Source organism: Antrostomus carolinensis, unplaced genomic scaffold (assembly GCF_000700745.2).
Source record: "Antrostomus carolinensis isolate BGI_N321 unplaced genomic scaffold, ASM70074v2 scaffold26955, whole genome shotgun sequence".
NCBI classification, from domain to species: Eukaryota; Metazoa; Chordata; class Aves; order Caprimulgiformes; family Caprimulgidae; genus Antrostomus; species Antrostomus carolinensis.
The window spans coordinates 2,197-24,514 of NW_010316129.1; the positions used below are offsets into that span (position 1 = coordinate 2,197).

General features: G+C 40.9%; 1 protein-coding gene across 1 annotated transcript in view; it reads left to right on the forward strand.

Moving 5' to 3' along the window:
• The window catches only part of COL4A2 (collagen type IV alpha 2 chain), a gene marked incomplete at its 5' end in the record, with an annotated part of 36,611 nt that overhangs the window by 595 nt on the left and 13,698 nt on the right, over positions 1 to 22,318 (forward strand). Inside the window, 18 exons of the mRNA XM_010168189.1 lie at positions 1,181 to 1,282; positions 1,684 to 1,839; positions 2,878 to 2,970; positions 3,270 to 3,436; positions 6,101 to 6,173; positions 6,261 to 6,367; positions 7,551 to 7,752; positions 8,511 to 8,570; positions 9,354 to 9,416; positions 12,917 to 13,024; positions 14,931 to 15,152; positions 17,169 to 17,330; positions 17,910 to 18,080; positions 18,942 to 19,085; positions 20,337 to 20,462; positions 20,810 to 20,985; positions 21,834 to 21,897; positions 22,286 to 22,318. The exon at positions 22,286 to 22,318 is cut by the window's right edge and continues 6 nt beyond it. Of these exons, the coding sequence (XP_010166491.1) occupies positions 1,181 to 1,282; positions 1,684 to 1,839; positions 2,878 to 2,970; positions 3,270 to 3,436; positions 6,101 to 6,173; positions 6,261 to 6,367; positions 7,551 to 7,752; positions 8,511 to 8,570; positions 9,354 to 9,416; positions 12,917 to 13,024; positions 14,931 to 15,152; positions 17,169 to 17,330; positions 17,910 to 18,080; positions 18,942 to 19,085; positions 20,337 to 20,462; positions 20,810 to 20,985; positions 21,834 to 21,897; positions 22,286 to 22,318 (2,229 nt within the window). The remainder of the gene's footprint in view (positions 1 to 1,180; positions 1,283 to 1,683; positions 1,840 to 2,877; positions 2,971 to 3,269; positions 3,437 to 6,100; positions 6,174 to 6,260; positions 6,368 to 7,550; positions 7,753 to 8,510; positions 8,571 to 9,353; positions 9,417 to 12,916; positions 13,025 to 14,930; positions 15,153 to 17,168; positions 17,331 to 17,909; positions 18,081 to 18,941; positions 19,086 to 20,336; positions 20,463 to 20,809; positions 20,986 to 21,833; positions 21,898 to 22,285) is intronic.

Consider the following 22,318-nt stretch of genomic DNA (forward strand, 5'->3'; position numbering starts at 1 on the left):
CGTGCATTCCTGTGTCCACAGAGAAGGAACAAGAAAAAAAGCATGTGACTTTGTTGTCCATTGAAAGGAAGAATGGGAGAGTCCGTCTTCTGTGTTGTGTTTCAGCGACTCTGGATAAAGTGTAGCAATGGCAGCACAGCAGAGACCATTCTTATAATCTAATATTTAGAAGGAAAAATAAAAATAAAAAGCCTTGATGAATAGAAGAGGATTTTTTTTTTCCTTTTTTAAACTGACAGATTTCCTTTGTGATCTTTTCACTAGGCTTGTAGCACCCACTGTCAGCTGTCCTGCAGAGCTGTGGTGGCTCTGGCTGGCTAGACTAGAAGCGCATAGGGGGTGATATCAGTTTGCCAAGGCCAAAACTATTCCAGGGAAGGTGCCAGCAGATGGCAGGAATGATCACATGCTATTGCCCCAGCCTGTGTCCTCATACCATTGAGTTTACTAGTCTTGTTGAAAGCAAGAGAGTCTAACAAGGAATGGTTCTCTTCCTCCCATAGAAGGCGGGCAAGAGGCCCAAAACGTTGTTCAAATCACCCCAAATACCCTGCCAGGCTTTTGGGAGCAGCAGAAACTGTGTAAAGAGAGGAAGAACCAGGCAGGAGGCTGGACATACCATATGTCCTCCAGTATCATTGACCTTTGACAAGACCACAATACTTTCTGCAGGCCCAGGCAGATGCTTTTGGTGCTAGGGAGCAGAGGAAAGCTCATACAGCATACATCTGTTACGTGTGACAATGTATGGCGAGTTCTTGTAGGAGAAGGAGGGGCTCTCCTCAGAGAGCCGGTCTTTGGTGCTTCCCAGGAGATATGGAGATATGTAGCTCTAGCTGCGTATTAGTAAGAGCTGAGAGAAATTCTTTTTCCTTGGGCTTGGTGGCTCTGCACCATTCCTGTTACAGGCCATGCTCAGCTCCTAGATATTTGGGCTTTAAAGAAATCTCTCAGCTATATTTCTTCATTCAGACTGAGGCAGCATGAGGTAGCAGGTTTTTGCATTTCTAAAGCTACCTTTAAGAAACAATTTTAAATTCTAATATTCTGAAGCCCTTGAAGTTCCTAATTTTTACTTTTTTTAAGAACTGAGCAATCTGCAATATATCACAAGTTGTCATTCATGGATCACAAACAGCATCACACTAATGTGTTTTGTGGAATTGGGAATGTCTTTCAGGTGCAAGAGGTGAACCAGGCTTTCCAGGTGTTTCTGGGTTACAGGGAGACCCAGGAGAGGAGGGAGATCGTGGGCTGCCTGGTCTTCCTGGATTCTCTGATGGTAATATCCCAGCAATACATGTTCCAACAGCTTAACTTTATAGCAAGTTTTAACAGATACAGGGTCAGGGTGGGGGAGATACATGTGCAGATCACGGAATATGTAGTGCAGAGTGGTAGATAACGAAGTGTGGGGGCAAAAACTGAGAAGAGTTTTCCTTCAACCCTGGTGGGGCTCTGGCAAAACAACTGAAGTAGAGATGATGACAGAGCCTTGCTTCAGTAACTGCTATTGATTTGCTCAAGTGAAAAGTGCAGTTATAGTTTTTGCTCTATGCTAAGTATCTTTATTTTCCCTTGCACACTAGATGCAGTTGCATGAACTTTCCCTTCTGCTACATCACAGCTCTTTTAGCAGCATTGTTAAGGAATTGTTCTGAACTTCTTCCCTGGTTGTTTCAGCGGATGGGGATAAGCCAGGCTTACCTGGAGAAATGGGACCAAAAGGCGAAAAAGGTGAAATAGGATCTCCCGCTTATCAGGCAGGCTCACCTGGGCTTCCGGGTAAGCACGGCACCCCAGGACTCCGTGGTCCACCTGGTCCTGCTGGGTCCCCAGGTAAGTGCATGAAGAGGGATGATGAGAACTCCCAGGAACATCTTTGCTTATTTTAAGGACAGTTGTTGGCAAGGCAAAGTGAGAAAGTAGATTGAGGGAATGAAATTAAATGGGTGGTGGGGAGGACACACAGGGGAGAAGTGTTGTATACTCATCAATGAAGTAAAGGTTTGCATGGTTTTTAGACATTCCTGGCAACATTTGAAAGAAAAGGAGGTCTGTTTTGGGCTGGGGGAAGGATATGAGTGTCAAGCAGTGTCTGAGAGAGCTGGATTTCTTCCTTAGCCTGGAGAAGAGAAAGCTAAGGGGAATCTTACTGCTACCTTCCCCTACCTTTCAGGAGGTCATAGGGAAGATGGAACCAGATACTTCACTAAGGAGCACAGCAACAGGGCAAGAAGCAGTGGTCATAAACTTCAACAAGGGAAGTTCTGCTTAGATATTAGGAAAACCTTCTTCACCATGAGGGTGGTCAGACACTGGAACAGGTTGCCCAGAAAGGTTGTAGACTCTTCGTCTTTGGAGATAGTCATTACTCAGCTGGACAAGGCCCTGAGCAACTTGCTCTAACTTTGAGGTTGGCCCTACTTTGAGCAAAGGGTTGGACCAGGTGACCTACAGAGACTTCTGACTGAGATTGTGGTGTGCCTCTGTGAAAAGCACCACACTTCAGTGCAAGAGCAGAAGTGGAGAAAAGGATGTCCAGGAGGTGAACCAGAGCAGGCAGTCTGTGGTACTGCAAAGTAGGTTGTGCTGAGAGAGAGGAGCAAAGGACTGCAGGGTGAAAGAGAGCCAGGAATGGCAAGGGTCATCTACCACAGCAGATGGAAGTTACTGGGAATGGGTGTGGGGAACTGTGAGGAGAGGGAGAGAGGAAGAGAGCAGGAGGTAGATAACAACAGGCTGGGTTAGGCTGTAAATGGCATTCAGGGAAACAGAAAAGGGCAGATGCAGTGCAGCTGAAAGGAATAGGGAGGAAAGAGAAGAAAAGTAAATTACAGTAGATTAATTTATATTTTTATTTAATTAAACTTCTAGGTGCTCTGTTTGGATTAAAAGGACAGGAGGGGACACCAGGTAGATTTGGCGTGCAAGGTTTCCCTGGGCAAAGAGGACAAAAAGGACCTAAAGGTAGGTTATAACAGATCACTCAATAGATGATCTGCTGTTATGCATTGTGTAAAGCTCCCATTGTATTCAGTCCGAGTTTACTGAACTATGACATGCTCAGGGACTGATGAATTTGATCTGGGGCTAGCACAACAAGGAAACATTGTGTTAGTTTCTTCAAAGAAGAAAAAAAAAGTACTTTTCTCAAGTATTCGAGAAACTAGTCAATTATTCGCAAGTCTATATATAAAACGGCTAGAGCTGACCATCTATTTGTTGTGACAGAGCATTCTTTCTTGTCTGCCCAATCCTTTCCTTAGGCGAAGAAGGGGATTGCAGTAAATGCCTTGTGGATGATGAATTAAGAAGGGGCTCTACTGGCTCCCCTGGCCCTCCTGGCTTTCCAGGAACCCCTGGCCAGCCTGGGAGGAAAGGAGAACCTGGTGATCAAGGACCACATGGTATTCCTGGCTACCCTGGAGCAAAAGTGAGATACTCGTTTCTTTATTGCATAGTTTTATATGCCTACTAGAAAAAAAATTCCAAGCTATTCTCCATGGAAAAACAATGAAAAGTAGGATTTCTTTATTTCTGTGCCACTTCAATAGCTTTCAGGTTGCTATCGACAAAACACTGAAAGCCAAAAATTGCTAGGAGGGAGGTGACAATAGAATATTTTGGGAAGAGCAAAAGATTTCCACATAATCCAAAGTCTACTTTCCATTTAAAAAAAAGCTGTATCAGCAGAACCCTTTCAAGAAGCTGCAGTACTGATCTGACCATCTAGAAGGGTAACAATTCCAGTAGTAACTTCAGATTGTTGCTAGTAAGATGCATATGTCAAAATGATTAAGTGTAAGGTTCTTGTTTACAATACATTAAGTCTTCCTAAAAATGACCATTCAATAACCCCAAGAAAAGGGCTTTGCTTATAATTGCTTGCTTGTTAGTTACACTTAAAGTTGCTGTACTATGTGGTAGGTCACCTGCATCATGGTTCCTCACAGTCAGAACTGACTTCAGGAAGTCACATCTCTCAAGATTTTAGAATAAAATTTTTGTAAAGCTGACCCAAAATTGATTTTTGTTCTGCAGAGATGCCAGAGCAAACATAATGTTTTCAGTTAGTGCTCTTCTGAACATCAAAAAACCAAACTCACTCATAACTAGCTTAAGCTTGGGATTTTTTAGAATTAAAATAAAACTTTGACTTGATTGTGGCTCTCAAAAAAAGCAGGAAAAATAGATCATTTTTGCTGAAAATTCAAAATACTTTTATGAAAAGTTCTACTTTCTACAAGTCATGAAAAAATTGACAAATATTTTCAATATTGTTCAATGTTGAAATGTTGGTTAAAACTTTGCAAGTTCCACAAGGTTTTTTGCCTTTGAAATAAAGAATTTCAGCATCTTCATCCCAGAATTTAAGTTACTGTAGAACAGACAGTAGTATAGACAAATACAGACATAGCATAGCATAGCAAAATATCACTTAGCAGCAAATACACTTAATCTAGATCAGATCAATATAAATTTAGTGAAAATAAAATTTTATCCCAAGTAAATGGTATTTTTCTCTGTGGAGAAAGAGAAATTTGAAACAGCTGTAGAATATTTTTGAAACACCTGTGTGCTGAATTGCATTATACACAACATATAAACCTTGAAAACAAAAAAAATAGCAATGTGGGCATCATACTATTAATGCAGTATTACTGTTGAAGATTTCTGCAGTTATATAGTCAGTGAAATAATTCAGCATTATATTAAGTTCCTGAGATTTCTTTTGGCCTGCAAAAAGCAATGTCCAAAAGAAACATTTTTACCGTGGTGTAAAGATGTGGCTTCACTATTAAAGTGCAGTTTTCAAATATAGCCAAGGTAAAGCAGGATCCTTATACTCAAATCTGATCTCCCCCTTCGGACTTACAGAGTGTGAACCTGTACTGTTGAGGTGACCTGCAGCTGAGATACAGTTTCCACACATGCTTTTCACCCAAGATCTTGGAGAATCTCAGTAAAAGGCAGTGTTGTAAAAGAAACCCTTTTAAATGATGTATGACAGAAGAGTATTTTAAACAAAAAATAAACACATTATTTTAAAGAAAAAACAAATGCATCAGGTACATCCCTTTCATTCATTGTCTGCCCTGGAATTCAGTAAGAAGAGGCTAGGGAAATCTAACATGCATGGCTTGTATTGTAGTGAGCATGAATGTAATTATTCAGAACTAAAGCTAATTGACATAAAATAGTCAGTGGTGAATGAGCCTGTAACCTTCAGGCCTTGGCATCTACCATGGGTTTGGTCCTGTGATAGAAAGGCTCATGGCCAGAAGCTAGCAATACTACTTTCAGATGGGCTGTTCAGGAGGACGATTCTGCATTATGCCAAGAGATCAGGGATGACAGAAACTGGTCTTGAGCTTCACCCCAGTTTGCCTTGACAAGAGAGGAAATCTTCCTCTCTGGAGATTTTTAAAGCTTGACTAGGCAAGGCCCTAAGCAACCTGCAAGTGCTCAGTTGGACCAGGGACCTCCACTTCTCCCTTCTAACGAAACCTTTCCCACAGGTCTGTGGTTTGGGCAGGTCACTTAATCACTCTGTGCCCAAGTTCTTGTCTCTGGTAAATGAGGATGGTGCTGCCTTTCAGGCCCATGACAGTGTTGTGCATCACAGTCCACTGACAGCTGAGGCTGTCCTGTTTTGTAGTGGTGGGCAGGAGGAATTGCAGGTCAATATAACCCTGAGTTTTGTTTCCATAGTGCCAAAGGGTTGCTTACAGCATTTTCTTTAGTAGCTAACACTGACTAATTTACAAGTTTTCTCCAGTGCAGTTCTGTAGCTGCAGTCGTCTGCAGGACTCTGGCTCACGGAAAGCCACAGCATTCCCAATGCCATCCTCATGCAGAAGCTCCCCTACATGCCACATAGACCTTGGTCCTAGTTAGAGCATATTAATAAAGGTATAAAGATTCAGCCACAAGAATGGGATTACTGAAGAGGAAATAACTCACAGAAAGTAACGGTAAAGTAGTAAAATTTAAGGAAACTCTTTTTTTTAGCAGGACAGTGGAAATGCAAATCTTGATACTTATTTCTTAAGTGGTTCTGTTTCCTTTTTTTTTTTTCCAATGTATGTAACACCAGGGATTTTCAGGCCCAGATGGATTTCCTGGACCAAAAGGAGAAAAAGGAGATTCTTTACACATAACTACTAAAGGTAGAGTAACAATTCATATCACGTATATTTTGCTATTGTTTATAACTTTCATGGGAGATTGGTCTCACAATGAAAGGTCTTCTTTAGGCACCAAAGGAATCCGAGGAGATCCTGGGCTGCCTGGTATCAGAGGTGAAGATGGTTTCCCAGGCAGAGATGGATTAGATGGTTTACCAGGACAGCCTGGCCTTCCGGTAGGTAGCAAATGCAGCTAAATAATTTCCACCACACCCAATTTCTAATGCACTTAATTCTGAGGGGTTATGATCACCAGGCTATCCTTCTCTCACAGATAATGAAGCACAACTAGATTGGCTTCGCTAGTTATTGATATATTAAACATCAGGTTTACTCTCAGGGTTTTTAGAACAATCTTTCACTTTTATTTCCATTTTATCTAAACAACTAAGTAGTCGTGTATAACCCATTTGGGCCAGCTTGTTATTACTGGTTAGTTTGTGATAATTAGTGGTTGACTCCTTCTAGATTGTCTAAAAGAGATTTTATGTGACTGAACTTCGACAGCTTTGTTACAACTGAGTTAAAGAAAAGTAAAATTTACTACAATTTTACGTCCTCAAAATGTAGGTTGTGTCATCATATATATAGATATAGATATGCTTGATAGCATCTTACCTAACTACATCTAGCCATCTAGAAGGTAGACATGTAGTTTTTAGTTTGTTTTCTAAGCTTCTTCTGTAGGCAAAATAAAGAGTTAAATACCTTGCAAGAGGTATTAATCTCACCCATCATAAATGCTGTTTTGGACCACTGGGATGCCTTTACATCATATTTGAAGATAGGCCAGAGCCATATCGCCCAATCTAGACCACAGTGCTTTTTACTACCAGTAAACATGGTACTTTGTGTTACTTCTGAGGATGGAAACGTTTTCTTGTGATACTCATAAGATGATGATTCAATAGAGTAGACATATCACTAGAGGAATGGACAAATAAAAAATGTGCCCATTTGGGTGCAATTTTATGTCAGTTTTTCTCAAGGTCTCGAAAGTTAATGTCACAGCAGAACATCTCTAGCAATGTCTATGGTTTTCCCAAAACCCACTTGCAGCTTTTCGGAAAGGGCAGTAAGCAGTGATTCATATTGCCCAAGTGCCATTCATGAGCCAACATTTTTAGGAGAATGCTTCCTCTAAGAGTGTTTCTCTCATGCCTTTTCTGTCAGGGGGTCTAAATTAAAGTTGGATTGTTTAAAATATATTTTATTTGCTATGTTGATTTAAAGAGCTGGGATGCAGCACCTGAGGAATTGCTGCCTGTAAGACATTATTCATGAGAGCAGTTCAACTGTTTGAGAAGTGTTTGTTTCTCAGCAAAGTCAGGAGTGACCACCTCTGTTCACTTCCCACAGGGTGATACTATCAGAGGTTTCCCTGGTGATCCTGGTTTTCCAGGTGAATTAGGCCCAAAGGGCTTTCCAGGAGAAGCGGGCCTGCCAGGTGAAGGATTTCATGGTCCAAAAGGCTACCAGGGTCCTCCAGGTGACCGTGGACAAGATGGAAACCCAGGACCTCCAGGTCTGCCTGGTCTGCCAGGAGAGCCTGGCCAACTAGGTGAGAGACATCACTCTGTCTTACATCAAAGCCATGGGAGATCATTACTGATTTGTGTTCAGCACACTGTTGAAAAGGTAGCATTTGGTGGGGGGTTGTGTGGGTAAAAAGGGATTGCTTGTATTAGTTGTCCAGAAATCTTAAAGGAGGAAATGCTTCAGAAGTCCCAGTAGTGTTATGTCAGGTGTTGAAACAGCATGAATGAAGGGGTTAGTGCCAGCAAGTAACATCTTTCAGGTTTCAAGCAGTTGGAGGCAATGGAGCAATGTCCTGCCATTGGAGTACTCACAGGTGGTTTTCTCTGTTATTTCCCATCCAACATAATCTTTTAATTGACAAGAGAAAATCATGTATCCACCTTCAGAGTTCTTCATAGTATCTCTGCAGCTTTCCTAGTCTCTTCCAGCATAAGAATGTCAAGTCTACATTCACAAGAGCTCAGGCTCAGAGTTTTACTGCTCAACTTCAAGGTACCTGTCAGAATATTCAAGCCAGAGCAGGCACCTGCCAACCCTACAGAGTGCATGGGACACATAGCCTCCTAACTCTGATGGGGTTACGTTTCAGGTCTGAATCTAATTAATATATGGATAGAGTATTCCAGTATGTTAGAGCAAATAGTTTGTGTTGTATGTATGCATAATAGATAAGACAATACATTATCTGATGTTGTACTAGACATTTTGGTTAGAACTGAGAGCACTTTACAATTTTTCTCTTTTAAATAATAACTCTCTTTTCCCATTCTTTGCTCATAGACTGCGGGCAGGTCATTGAAGACTTTTCTAGAGGAGATGGAACCGAGCCAATATGGTCAGGTACTGTACATACAAATGGCTTGAATATATTTTAATATTTAGTCTTATTCTGCTCCTATGGCTTGATACTTTCTTTCTGATGACTGCGTGGATGCTCTTGATTGTAAACTATTTGAACATCAGGTCACAAATAACCACCCATTTACTGTACATAGCTTTAAAGTAATTTAATCAAATTGAACATATTCTAAAATTCTTGAAGTTTTATTTTTGCAGTTCAGATTTTTTTTATTTCATCGCTCCTGAGTGGTTATTGTGATAAAATAATGATTGCCATGCAATCTATAAAAACAGTCCCAGAAATTAAGTGCCCAAGAAAATTTAAGTAACTTTTTTTAAAGAAGAACTTTGAGTTAATATTTTGGCAATTTGACACGTAAAGTAAAAATCTCTTCATTTGTACCAAAAATTTACTTGATTGCTTCAGGGCTATAAATTGCCCACAATGAAACAAAGCATTCCCTTACTCTGAAAAATACAGTCATCCATGAGGTTGGACTGCCCTTCCCATGCCGGTCTAACTGGAGCAACCACCATAGCCCCTGTAAAACAGACAGAAGAGCAGCTCTTGCTATGGAGCTCAGCTGGAGTGTTCCCCCAAAAATGCCACCCATGAGCAATTTTTTTTTTTTTTTTAATGAAGAATAAAACTTTTTTTAAATTAGAGTTTTGCCTGTTAATTTCATTTACCTGCTTTGATGATGTTGTCTCAACCACAGGCGCAGAGCTGATGAGAGGCAGCACATGAGCATGTACAGCGTGACTAACCATCTTTGTTTGCAGGCGCGGGCTGTGTGAGGCCACCAAAGGGATCCCAAGGCAAGCCAGGACTGCCAGGAGCCACAGGTAACATTTTGCCTGCACCTTTGTTTCCTGCATACATTATGTTTTGAGGGAGATCTTGCCAGATCAGTTAAAGTTGAGCCTTAGCAGGCAGCGAGTTTTAGAAATTACAATGGAGGGCAGCATTAACTTGAAGGCAGCAGAGGGATCCAAGCAGCGTGCAGCCAAAGTGGCTGCACCATTCCTGAGCCAATTCTACCTTTGCTAGTGAGCATCAGCCATGAAACAGAAGACAGAAAGGACAGCCCATTTGCTGTTCTCCACATGCAAGTAAGTTAGAGTGTACAGAGAGTCTACAAGTTTATCGGTAGAGAGTATACCGAGGTGTCTCAGAGCTGAACTGGGCATCCTGTCCTCTGCGAGCAGGGTGGTGAAAGGTTGCAATGGAGGACTGGCAGACCCTTCTTGCTGTTCCTCTTCAGGTGATATACAGAGCCCCTTCAGCAAGTGTGAGCCTAAAGTCTTTAACACAGCTCAGTGTAATGGACTGGGTTGTCTGACGCAACGCAGTTGCCCTGTCTGTAAGCCACACATGCCTTCCTTGCAGTGCTGGTCCACCCTAGCCCAGAAGGACCACCTTTTGGTCCTGCATCTTCCCAGCACTGAGAGTTCCTCACCTCTTTCCAAAAGGGAGAAGAAGAGGAGATGGGGACAGGGTCTAAAGGACTGTGTGAGATGGGAATTGTGAGAAACACAGACAAGGTGTGCTGAGTAGTCCTAACAACTAAGTGCGAAGAGGGAACCTCTGACCAGCACTGATAGTTCCTATAAGTTTATGTACTCCCAGCATAAGCAATAAAGCTGTTTTTCAGTAAATCCTTCTCATCACCAACTGGTAAAGATATTGACAAAAACCATACCTGGGTCCTTCAGAGTTTGGGCAATGTAAAATTCTTGATGCATCCATTCCTGTGCCCTTTGTGCTTTAGCCAAAGTTAGAGATCTGGACTATAAATGTTAAGGTCAGACAGGTTTTTTTTCCAGCACAAGGTTTATTATGGCATCTACACATCGATGGTTTGATTTATCACAGACTAAGGGATCTTAAAAGGGAACATTTTATCTCTGTTGAAAGCTGATGCGTATCTCCGATCTATGTTTCCTTAGTCCTAATGCCTTAGTTTGTTATTAGCATCAATGCTTCTGAAGGCTGTTTGCTTAGCCATCTCTGTAATTTTTTTTTTTTGAAGTATGATGATTTGTTTATTCTTTCATTCATATGAGCTTGAAGGTTTTTCTTTCAGTTAATATAGTCAGATTCAACTCCTAGCTTTAAGACTGCTGTAACACAAGTGATACTCTTTTCTTGTGGTTTATATTTTGTGTTCTTGGTTAACTCTTTAGCAAATTTTTCTCTTTCTTTGACAGCTTATATACTTTAGTAATTTTAAGATTTTTATTTTTTTTAATTTTTGGGTTTTTTTTTTTGCATCCCTTCCCTACAAAAACTGGAAAAGGCCCCTTGCTGAGCCCAGGGCAGAACTTTTTGTAGTCACCTTTCAACCTGGGGCAGTTCTGGATCTGGAAACCCAGGAGGAACAGGAAATATTTTACAACTTTTCACAGCTTCTTGTTGCTATAGCTGTGTCAGTCTAGTTTCCTGGAGCATAATCCACATTCTCTGGATTGACACAAAAGCACAAACGCCTAATTTTCATTATCTGCTTAGAGTGTTGTGGTTTTGTCCAGAAGATTTCCCGCCTTCTTTACAGCCAGGATGAAGCTCTGCTATAGACAATCCAAGTGTCTCAGTGTCCTAGGTGCTGATGGCACCATAATATCAAGCAAGGAGTCAACTTTATAGTCAGCACACCCTTGTGTTCTTTCTAAATTCCTGGCAACATACACAGCTCATCCTAAGTTACGTCCTGGTTATTCAGTAGTCTCAAGACCTACATGACCGCTGTTGAATAAGATGTTTAAGTTGTTTCAAACATACAGCTAAAGCGCTTGCAAACTAAACATTGGTCTAAAATAAAAAGTTTTTCTTACCACTGTTTGACACAAGATGTTAACACCAGCTAACATCACATAGTGAGCTACTGAAATAAGTGGTAAGCAGTAGGTGCATTCTCCATCTGCCACCTTCTTTAAAAAAATTTTAATTAGTGCAGTACTGAAAAGAATGAATGAAAGTCAGTTATTACGGATGGAAAACAAGACCAAGATGCTATTTGGGTAAGAGGCATATTAGAATTTTTCATTGGGACCTGAAAGCCTAGGATTTTTCCTTTTAATTGCTTTCTGAGAAGTTATTGTTCATATAAGGGAGAGAACAATGGTCCTGTATGGCACTGGGAAAATGCTATTCACACTGCATTGGCTCTTTATGTTCACCTTATCTGTGCTCTTTTTAAAGGTTTCCTTCTCCCCTTCACAAACAACAGCTAAAACTGCAAAATGGAAATTCAGAAAACTAAAGTGGAAAAAAGTATCAAAATTCAAGCCATATTTTCTTTGGTTTGTCATAGTTAGGAGATAAACTTGCTTTCCATGTAATAAATAAATGAGTTGTAATTCATGGTGATGCTAAGCAACAACACTTAAAATGTTAAAGCATGTTGTTGACCTTCAGGGATGCGCTGGGAACTTAAAGAGTTCGAGGAGCTGGGGCGGGTAGGGAAACAAAGCATTCCACAGGAATTCTTTGCAAAGAACTTTACCAAAAAATCTTGATCTTGGAATAAAATGAATTAATGAGACTCATGTAATAAAAGTGTGGCATGGAAAAAAAAAAAAAAAGTTTAAACTTAATAAAAGAGTCCTATGAAATGCTTACAGGTTTTGAGATGTTAAGAAATAGTAATATTTGCCCTTACCCAAATGTCAAATACTACATTACAAGGAAGCAAGGCCTCATTTTACCTGTCAGGAGATATCTTGGTATGAACATGAGTTCAGTGCCACAAGAACACTTTTCCAGGGCACAGCCCTTCTTTTACTACCGAAGCTATAGACCTATACTGTTACAAATATAGTAAGTAGGCTACTTAATTTGTATTCAGTTTCTAGGATGATTAGATCTAACCTTTAGCCTTACATTTCTGTTTTGTGGTTATCTAAACCAGTCTGCTCTTGTTCTGTGATAAGTTTAACAGGGAAGGGAAAGATTTGTGCTTCCTACAACATCTCATCTGTGCCTGTTTCTGTTAAGCATTATTCTTTGACATTGCCTTTTGACCTTAAGATAAAAGCCTTAATTTCCAAAATATTAGAAGTCTCTAAAACTCTGTGAGACTAATTATTTTCACCCTAGTAGCCTCCATGACATTAGTCTTTAAGTCAGGTTAATCCATGTTTGTAAGAGTACTTAGCCCAGATTTTTGGTCTTGGGATCTTGAATACTGCTAAAGAGCTACACTATAGTCCCATTAAATTAAAAAAAAAGTTTCATCTGTGCATCTGGAAACATATTGTGATGATATTTACCACTACCTTTTCTTACTTTATATGCACGTCTTTGTTTTGCTTGTTCAGATCACACTTTCTTTTGTATAATTTAGGTGCAAAAGGTGCAAGAGGATTCCCAGGTGATCCAGGTCCAGTAGGTTATCCAGGGCTAAATGGTACACGGGGTGATCCAGGTCGGGAAGGATACCCAGGTCCTCCAGGTATCTTGAAATAATTACTCGTTCTTTATATACTTTTGACCCCTTTACTACAGTCACTGAAACACAAAAACTTTATTCCAGATACATTTTCATTTGTCTTCCTTTCCACGTTCAAGCAATAAACTGTTATACAAAACTGCTACTTTTCAAATCCAAAAGGATTTCCTGCAGCTTCTGTAATGATGAAAAGTAACATAGACATCAACCTTTTAAAATCTGCTTTATAGTGCAAAATTATAAATGTGACAGTAAAAATTCATGAAGTTCACATAGAAATAAAGAAAATCAATAACAAGATATTTCAGATTCTGAATGGAATATACTCAGAATGATGATGCAGAAAGGAAGAAAATACTAGTATTAGTATTTCTATTTAACTCTTTCTAGCATTAGCATAAATTATACTGGACATATCAAAGGCGGGGTACTAACTACTCACCTTGCCCACGGGCAGCTGTGTTTCCAAACAGTTTGCAAGTGTTCGGTGCCTGTCATATTTAATGCTCGTCTGTAATAGGTACAGATTAAATTGCAGGGCTTCTGTATCTCTCCAGAGGTTCCAGGATATCCAAGACACATCAATTAATTGCATATATACTTGATCTGTTTGTGGATACTAAGTCAGATGAGCCTGAAATAGTGCCAGTGCACACACACATATAAGCTGCAGTGGGTATGTTCACAGATCATCAGCCAGTCCAGCAAGAGTTACTGCCAGAAACTACCACTTCCCTGTGGCTGAACAGGTTAATTTGGTTAGAGAAACAGGCACTGAGTTTCTTCTGTAGCACAGTTCAGAAGCCATTGATGCAACTTAATTTAGGAGCTCTTTAGAAATTCTCTCCATCTGTTTTCCAAGTCCAAAATCCTCAGAGAGACCAAAGTGCTGCCAGCTTTCCCAAATCCAGTGCCCAGGTGCTGCTTTGCCCTCAGGCAGCACACAACCTGAAAGTATTCTCTACATTTATCTAGAGCATCTGTAGTAGCAAAAGAGAAAGTAAAAGAAGAGTTTATGATACATGTCCTGGTCAACAGGACATCATAAAACATGGCTCTGTGAAGCGCAGGGCAGGACCATGAACCTGTGTTTCCTCTGCTAAGCTCTGCAGCGTGCTCTAAATCCTAAAATTAGGGCTCCCATACCATATGGCTCCCAGACTACAGGGTGGTCAGCACACAGACCAATTTTCTGCAGTCTTCCATACTGTATTTCACCAGTGCTTGGACTTAACTTTCAGATCAGGTCCAATTTCCCAGTCCACAAGAAGCCTTTCCCCTGTCATTGGTGGTAATGGGTGCTTGTGCCCTCTCAGTCATTCACCTACAGAGTGGAGGACAGGGACAGTGGTGCTCCTTCATGAAAAGCATGAAGCAGTTGGTGTTGGCCCCTTGAGATGTGTGGGAAACAGCAGCAGCAATGACCCATCTAGGCAACTTCCCCAGGTCTTCTCAGTTTACCAATATGCATCCACTTCTCATTTATTTTTTCAGATTTAAATCCCTGAAATGTCATACCTCTGCTGGGTATCAAAACAGGTTTTTGTGTACAGAGGCTGGTTTCTTGCCCTTACAGAATGAAACATTTCTAAAATGCTGCAATAGTCATGTCAAAGTAGTTGCACAGAAATAATTGTGCTTGGAGCTATGGATCTTTTATCACCCAGGCACTAGGTTTCCTGAGGGGTCACCTGTAAATTCTGCCAATTTCCACATTTGGTCAGATGTTCTTATAAATGTTATGTGGTTTAAAAACATTTATATAACACTTTGTTTGATTCTACAGGTTTCTACTAAGAACTGGGGAAAATTACAATAATATAAAAGGCATTATGATGGTGTATCTAGGATATGAACTTGAAACATTTGTGGAGAACCCTGTGATGCCTAGTCTCTCTTTTATTTATAGGTTTTACTGGGCCAAGGGGAGACAGGGGCCCGAATGGTCTACCTGGACTGCAGGGACACCCAGGCCTTACAGGAAAATCCGGTGCTCCGGGAGCAGCAGGACTGAAGGGCTTTCCTGGTGACGTTTTGGGAGCTGCAGCAGGTTCCCGAGGGGATGTCGGGCTCCCCGGCTTCCCAGGGTTGAAAGGCATGCCAGGAGATCAAGGAGTACCAGGAATTAGAGGTAACAGCTCCTTCAAATAAATAAATGTTTGAATAAGAGTGTGATATAAGTGTAGTCAAATTATAGAGATTTGAGAGTAGTAAGAAACTGTGTTAGGACGTGTTGGAGGTCTTGATGACCCCCACATCAAATCCCAGTGCCTGATGATCTCTCATCCCTTCCCCATCTACCTCAGCTGTTACCAATATGCCTGGCTTCTCCAAACACTGTCTGAAGATTCATTGCTTATAACCAGCACTCCTCCACATTGCACTACTTTTAACTAAGAGGACATAGTATTTAGTAAATGTTAATAAACCATTTTACCTGGTCAGTCTTTGGACACCCAGGAACAAGAAAAAGATAACTTTATATACATATTCATAACTTTATGGTGTTAATTTTATTTCATTATTTCACAGAGCTTAATAAACAGAGAAAACTATAGTTTCTCTACAAAATCTGAATTTGTCACTCTCCAAATTCTGTGGAGGACTTTCAAAAGCACATTCAAATTCAAAGGGAATTAAGCATCCTCTGCTACACAGTTTCAATACCATTTGAAGACATAGTTAAATTTAGGACTGCTGATTACCCCTTGCCCTGTTGTGAAAGTGAGAAAGGAGTAGTAATTGTGTGACTAGCTTAAAGCAAGGAGGAATATCACAGGAACCTGTTTTGGAGATTCTTCTCATGATTTTCAAGACAAGTAAAAAAAAGAAAAGAAGAACATCACCTTCTGTGAGTTATTTGAAGTGAGGAGAGCTAGTTTCGCCTTCAGTAGAGCCCTAGAGTGAAGGAAAGGGATGAAGGCAGCTCTGTGACACTTGTCAAGTTTGAGAAAAAGCAGAAAACATCACTAATACCTCTGAAAAGGGGAAGAAATTCAAGGTAAAACATGGATCGAAATGGGAAAAAAAAATTATGGGACTTTACCTTCTTTCTAAGCATTTCTATAGAACAAAGTTTTCGGTAATAATGGAAGTAAATACAGTGAAAAGAAAAAGCATTACTGGTTTGTCTGTTCTTGGTTTATTTTACCGTTCTGAGAGAATGGCTCCAAAAAAACCATGTGAATTTTTGTATGAGTCATATTTATTTTTTTTTAGTTTTATATGAAGTGGCCGTTCCTTTATATCGTCTATGCCACTTAAACTACTAGCCCCTCAGAACACAGAGCTGAAGCCAGTATTCTGTTGTTGAGAAAACTCACTTTATGTGACCTCAGTTATAAAGCACACTTAACTACAGTCAAGCCAGTGGACCTACACTGATGTAAAACCTGAACAAAGAGAAGCAGATCCACTTGGCCTAGATTTTAAGTGCCATGTACTTTTGAGGTCTGGTATGCTGATGCTTCTCCAGTCTGAATGAAAGCAGGCATTACCTTTTAAATCTTGACATCTCCTTTGCTCTTATGTTATAGAGATGTAAATTTTCACCCAGTGCACTAAGTCATGCAGAATCAGGGCCTTTTTGCTTAGGAATTTGTATGAATCTTATAACAATGCCTTGGAACAACCTTACTTGAAAATTTCTGAACAATAACACAAAACCAGAATCCACCGTCTGTCTTAAATGTTCCCATTCCTGCCTATTACATTTTAGAAAAGATATAGAGCATTATTTCAGTGGTTCAGGCAGCTGCTTGATTTGTTTCTTACAAAGATGTATGTGGTAAAAAAAAGAGATCAGGATTTAGAGAATTATTGGGATTAAAAGTAGAAGAGACCTGCTCCATCTGTATCCACCTGGTGCCAAATTGTTTTCGTTCATTTGAAAGAGCCAATCAGCCTTTCCAATGCAGATGTTGAGATCAGTACTGGTACTGTCAATTATTTTAAAACTCATTAGTTTTAAAATAAATGAGTTTTAAAACTAATGAGTTTTAAAAACTTTTAATTCATTTTTCCTGTTCTCACTGGGTTTTCAGAGGAAAAACATGGCCTGAAAGACTAGTGCATACAGAGAAGTGATAATGTAATAATCAGCTCTTGAGATATGTATGCTCTCTAATGCATGATAATGGTCTTCTAGGAGCGGATGGTAGCCCAGGTTTGCCAGGACCCAAAGGAGATCCAGGTCCACAAGGTCTCCCTGGTTTGATGGGATTACCAGGAATACCAGGAACACGTGGATTCCCAGGGCTACCGGGAAACCCTGGGCCAGATGGCGGGCCGGGCCCTCAAGGACCTATTGGTGAGGAAGTATTGCAGTCCAGGGTCACTCCTGCTGCAAGTTCTCTGTGGTAGGGCAACTGTACAGTTTCCACAGCGGAAAGTTAAGCCTGGGGCTATGGCACATGCCATGCTTTAATTCCCAGCCAGGGAAATGACAGTAACAGTCTGCAGACACTGTGACTGCAAATTGTACTGGTATCACAGGTGGGAAGTAGGGATGATGATGGTCCTCACTGTCAGAGCTGCTGCTTTTCCTTCTATACCCACCTACCAAGCCAGGTCAGAGCTTGCTGGTGGCAGAGTGGGAGAAGGGAGCTACCAAATGGGAGTAGTCTTACGGAAAAGGGGCTTAATTCTTAAATTAAAGAGGAGGGGGAGTGGGTACAGAACCAAGCTGGTAGTGAGACTGGTTTGCATTGATGAGCTGCTTTGTCTTTATAATAATTTCTGCAGTTCTTTACTGAAAAAAGCCCTAATTTTCCCCCCTCAACATGAAACTGGTAGGATAGCAGTTTTCTCCCCTTGAGCTACCTTGTATTGAATCATCATGTATGTCCACACACTTTTTAATCTCCCTTTTCGCATATTCACGTGGCAGGTCCACCTGGTGCTAGGGGAGAAGATGGGGAGCAAGGTTTTCCTGGCCCTGTGGGCCTGAAAGGTCTGTCTGGTGACAAAGGTGAAACAGGCTACCCAGGATTGCAAGGTATACCTGGGGTGACTGGTCCCCCTGGCATAAGTGGAATGGATGGCTTTCCAGGAGATAAAGGTGAGCTCTGGATAGCTGCTTTGAAAAAAGTAATGTTGCTTAAAGCTGTTCTGCACTGTGATGAAAAGGACACATTCTCTGCTAGGCTACCTCTGTTTAAAACAGAAGAATTAGGGTCATATGCCTAAAATATTCCAAAATCACTGTCTGTTTTCCCCTGCGTTGCGCTTGGCAAAATTCTACTTTGTGATGTGCAGCCCTTTTTAGAAGGGCAATGTCTGTTTTATTTGTCCTTTTAGAAAATATACAATATTTACTCTTTTCTTTCTCCAAAAGTCTTTCCCTTGTCTCAGTCCTACTGTCTCTCAGTGAAATTAAACAGATGTTTCCCCAAACCTTTGCTTTAAAGTTTTTTAAAGCTGGCAGTTGTGTCCTGAGCAATGCCAGACACAAGACCTTGATGTTGACTTCTACTAGGATACTAATCTTATGTATAGAAAAGGTGAGATTCTCACTTGCCAGCCATGCAAACACTATGTATAATGCAAGTTGTGTACATCACACAGGGAATTTCAACAGGATTCAACTCCATGTGAAGCCGAGTTAAACACAAAGTGGGGGTGCATGCCTAAAAATGCATGTTGCAGTTTCTTCAGTTGGAAAGATAGGAGTTTTTTCCTCAGACACCTCTGGAGTACTGATCAGCTCTCATTTGAGAGGAATGAAGATATATTTGTTAGCATCACTTGTGTAGTGCCCAGTCTAGAGCTGCAGATTGGCCTAGGCATCAAGGTACCCAAAAATAGGTACTGCTGCACTGAAGTTTTCATACTGTTTTAGTCATGTGTTGTTGGCTCACATTTACTTAGCTTGCAGAAATCTGAGTGAGGTAACAGCTCTCTTCCCCTTCTTTCTTTAAAGGCTCAAGAGGTTCACCTGGCATCGATGGTTTCAAAGGCATGACAGGCCTAAAAGGAAGACCAGGAATCAAGGGAATCAAAGGAGAACCTGGCCTTTTTGGGTCTCAGGGCGATAAAGGCTCACAGGGCGCACGCGGCTTTAAAGGTATTTGCTTATGGGTGGTACCAGTATGTTTGCTTTTCACATCTGGAGAACTATTTTACAAGGACACAAAGACAAAGAAGACACATTTTTTCACATCGTAAATTTAGCTCAGACATTCCTCCACCTATTTCACACATGGGTCTCTGACCAAGAGGCCTGAATTTTAGGCTGAGGGAAGGGTTGCTTGTTTGTGAATCTTTACATGTTTAAGGTTGGAGACAGACATCTCATTACTCATCTGAGCTCAGACAGTGGCACCTCTGGGGATGTGCAGAACTCAACCGAGCCTTTTGCCAGGAAGCATAAGGTATTTGGGGGAAAAGATTCAGATTTTGCTCCAGTTGCATTGTAAAGGCACTGAAATATTCAGAAAACCAGGTAATGAAATAGTTAAAAGCCAGCAATGTATCAGTTGATATCATCATCAGTGAAATGAAAACTGTAACTCAGTCCTCTTCTCTTTGCGTACAATTATCTTTAAATACACACTTTACCACATGGCCAAAGTGTTCTTTCTAGGGACCCTGAGATAGGTATTAAGAAAAACCAGTCTGCAGTTCAAAGGTTGCAAAACAGCACTCAGAATAATTCAGGGGAGGTCTGAGCAAAGGCAAGTGTGAAAACAGCCCCTGAAAAAAAAAAAAGTGCAAATATACTTCTTGGTGAAGAGGTATAAGACAGCGCATGATCATAGAAGGCAAGTCTGGGTGGCTGGCCTGTCTCTGCATCCCACAAAGAACTAAAGACAGTCATACAGTTTATTTGGATCCTTTCTTGAGGATATTATTTACTTATGTCACCAGTAACCTTCAAATCAAGAAAAGGAACAAAATAACTGGTGACAAATCCAAACATTTTATTTTGCCTGAGGCTTTTTGACTGAGTGTTTCCCTTTCACTGAAACTCACCAACTTCTCTGTGCATTCTCCAGTGTGCTTTTTGGTTTTTTGTAAACACATGATACACAACTGATCTGCTGAGTGGTAAATTATTGGTCATAGAGGAGTCTGAGTCCAGCTCCCCAGGATTGTCTCTACAAAAGTTTAACTCAGTTTTCTTGTTTTCTTACGCTTGACTGTTCTACTGACACATTGTACTGACACAGGTAACTTTTTATGCAAATGGATTTTCCATAGCTTGTGCGAGATTATCTGTAATCCCTTTTTGCTAAATTCACTCTTCTGTTCACTTTTTCCAACACAGTGCCACTGAGTAGCTTTTTGTAACATGGCTGGGCTTTTTACCCTTTAGGTGACCGTGGGGATCAAGGTCCCCCAGGAGAACCCCCAAAGCTCAAGCCCAGCATGATGATGGAAGTTAAAGGTGAAAAAGGAGATGTTGGAGAAAGGGGCACGAAAGGATTCTTTGGCTTAAAAGGTCAGTGGTCACAGCAAAACAAAGCAAGCACGTTCAGGACTATTGATCGCTGTCTTTTCTCAGTTATGTTATTGAATATTCCCCACTCATCGTAGCACTGCACTGCAGCCTTCCCAGCAAAGACTCTAACAGCAAGAGCTGAGCTCCTGGCTGTGTTTCACAGAGCCACCCCCGAGGAAAGCTTTGCGGGGTTATGTCGCGTGTGTGTGTGCTACCTTTTTGTACATGGTGCCATGTTTCGAGAAGGCAGCTAGTAGGAAAACTTCTTACACACAAGCAGCTGCGTGTCAGCCTTCTCAGCTTTAATAGTTTAAGTCTTCTTTATATTTCTTCTTCTCTGCCTGCAGGTAGCAAGGGAATGCCAGGCATTCAGACAGGAACTCCAGGGTCCCCTGGGCATCCCAGCTACGTGGTCGGTGTGAAAGGGGACATCGGCGCGAAAGGGCTGACGGGTCTGAAGGGGTATCCTGGTCCAGCTGGCTCTCCTGGCATCAGAGGCTTCCCTGGCAGCACAGGAATCAGGGTGAGTTCATGCCTGTGAGAGAATAGGGGTGTCCTTGTGCTGGCATTCAGCTTCTCTAGGGAATGGCATTCACCCCTTGAAATTGTGCTGAACAGCTACAGTGCAAAGATAAAAATGCAATAAAAATTGAATGAATAGATCAAATATTTTTGCTTGATCCCTCCAACATTCATTAAGCAGTGTTCTTTCTTTTCTCATTGGGAGATATCCAAATTTCATGCGCCACCTTTTTGCCAATGAGGACCCACACAGTTCCTTCTAGGTCCTTGGTCCTGTTGCCGTAGCTGTTGGTAAAAATTATTCTCAGTGCTGGGCTTACTATTCCCTTTCTCCCAGGACTGATGGTACCACTGACAAAAATTACTCTCTGTCACTCATCGAACAGTAAAAGAGTATAAGAATCTCAGCTCCTAGAGGGTGATGTGCTGTGATTCGCTTTGGCTGCAAAATAAGTTACACTGGAAGAAATAAGCTCTTACAAAAGGCCTGACAGCAGACTCACAGGTGTTATTTAAGAGCGCCAAAAACTAGGTTCCTTTCTCAGGTAGTTTTGTCCTTAGATTTCATTAGGATTTTTCCTAACCAAGGGCTGCAGGACTCACTACTGTATATGTGTAATAGAATGTTCTCAGTTTCAAACTTAAGTCTTTGCAAACATAACTTGTCCCTTGACTTGTACTGGTTTGGTTTAACTGATTTCACCCAAATGACTCTATAGATGATAAAGTACTATGGAAACTCAAAAAATTGTTAGTTTAATAGCCTTCTTTTCAATATTTTCAAACTGTGCTGCTTGGAAGGTTGAATAAATCCTCATTAACTGACACCTATTTTCAATCACATGATAGGGAGAAAAAGGTATTCCAGGAATTTCAGGCCATTTGGGTACTCCTGGCTCACATGGCGAACTAGGTGAGTGTGTTCTCTTATCTGAGCACTCTTTGTATTCATTATCCATCAAATGCTCAACATTAAGTTCTGAAGAGTCTTAAGGGGTCTTCAGTCTTAAGATCTGCATACAGTCTTACAGAATGATCTTGTGGACTTGAGAGCCTGTGAAAAGGTTAGTACTGTTAATTTCATGCACTATGTACTGTCCATGGATATAAATCCATCCATGGCAGGCAGGGTGGCTGTTCTAGAGACTTTATGGTTTTATTTCTTTAACTTATTTGTCTTTTATTCTAGAAAGATAATAATTACTGAATTTTGCCTTGGAAGTTGATATTCCTTCAAAACAACAGGAAATACTGTTTAAATTAAAGCCTTACCTTCATGTGTTCATTTTTGCTTGAAATAGGTGAACGGGGAGATACTGTAAACTTACCAGGAA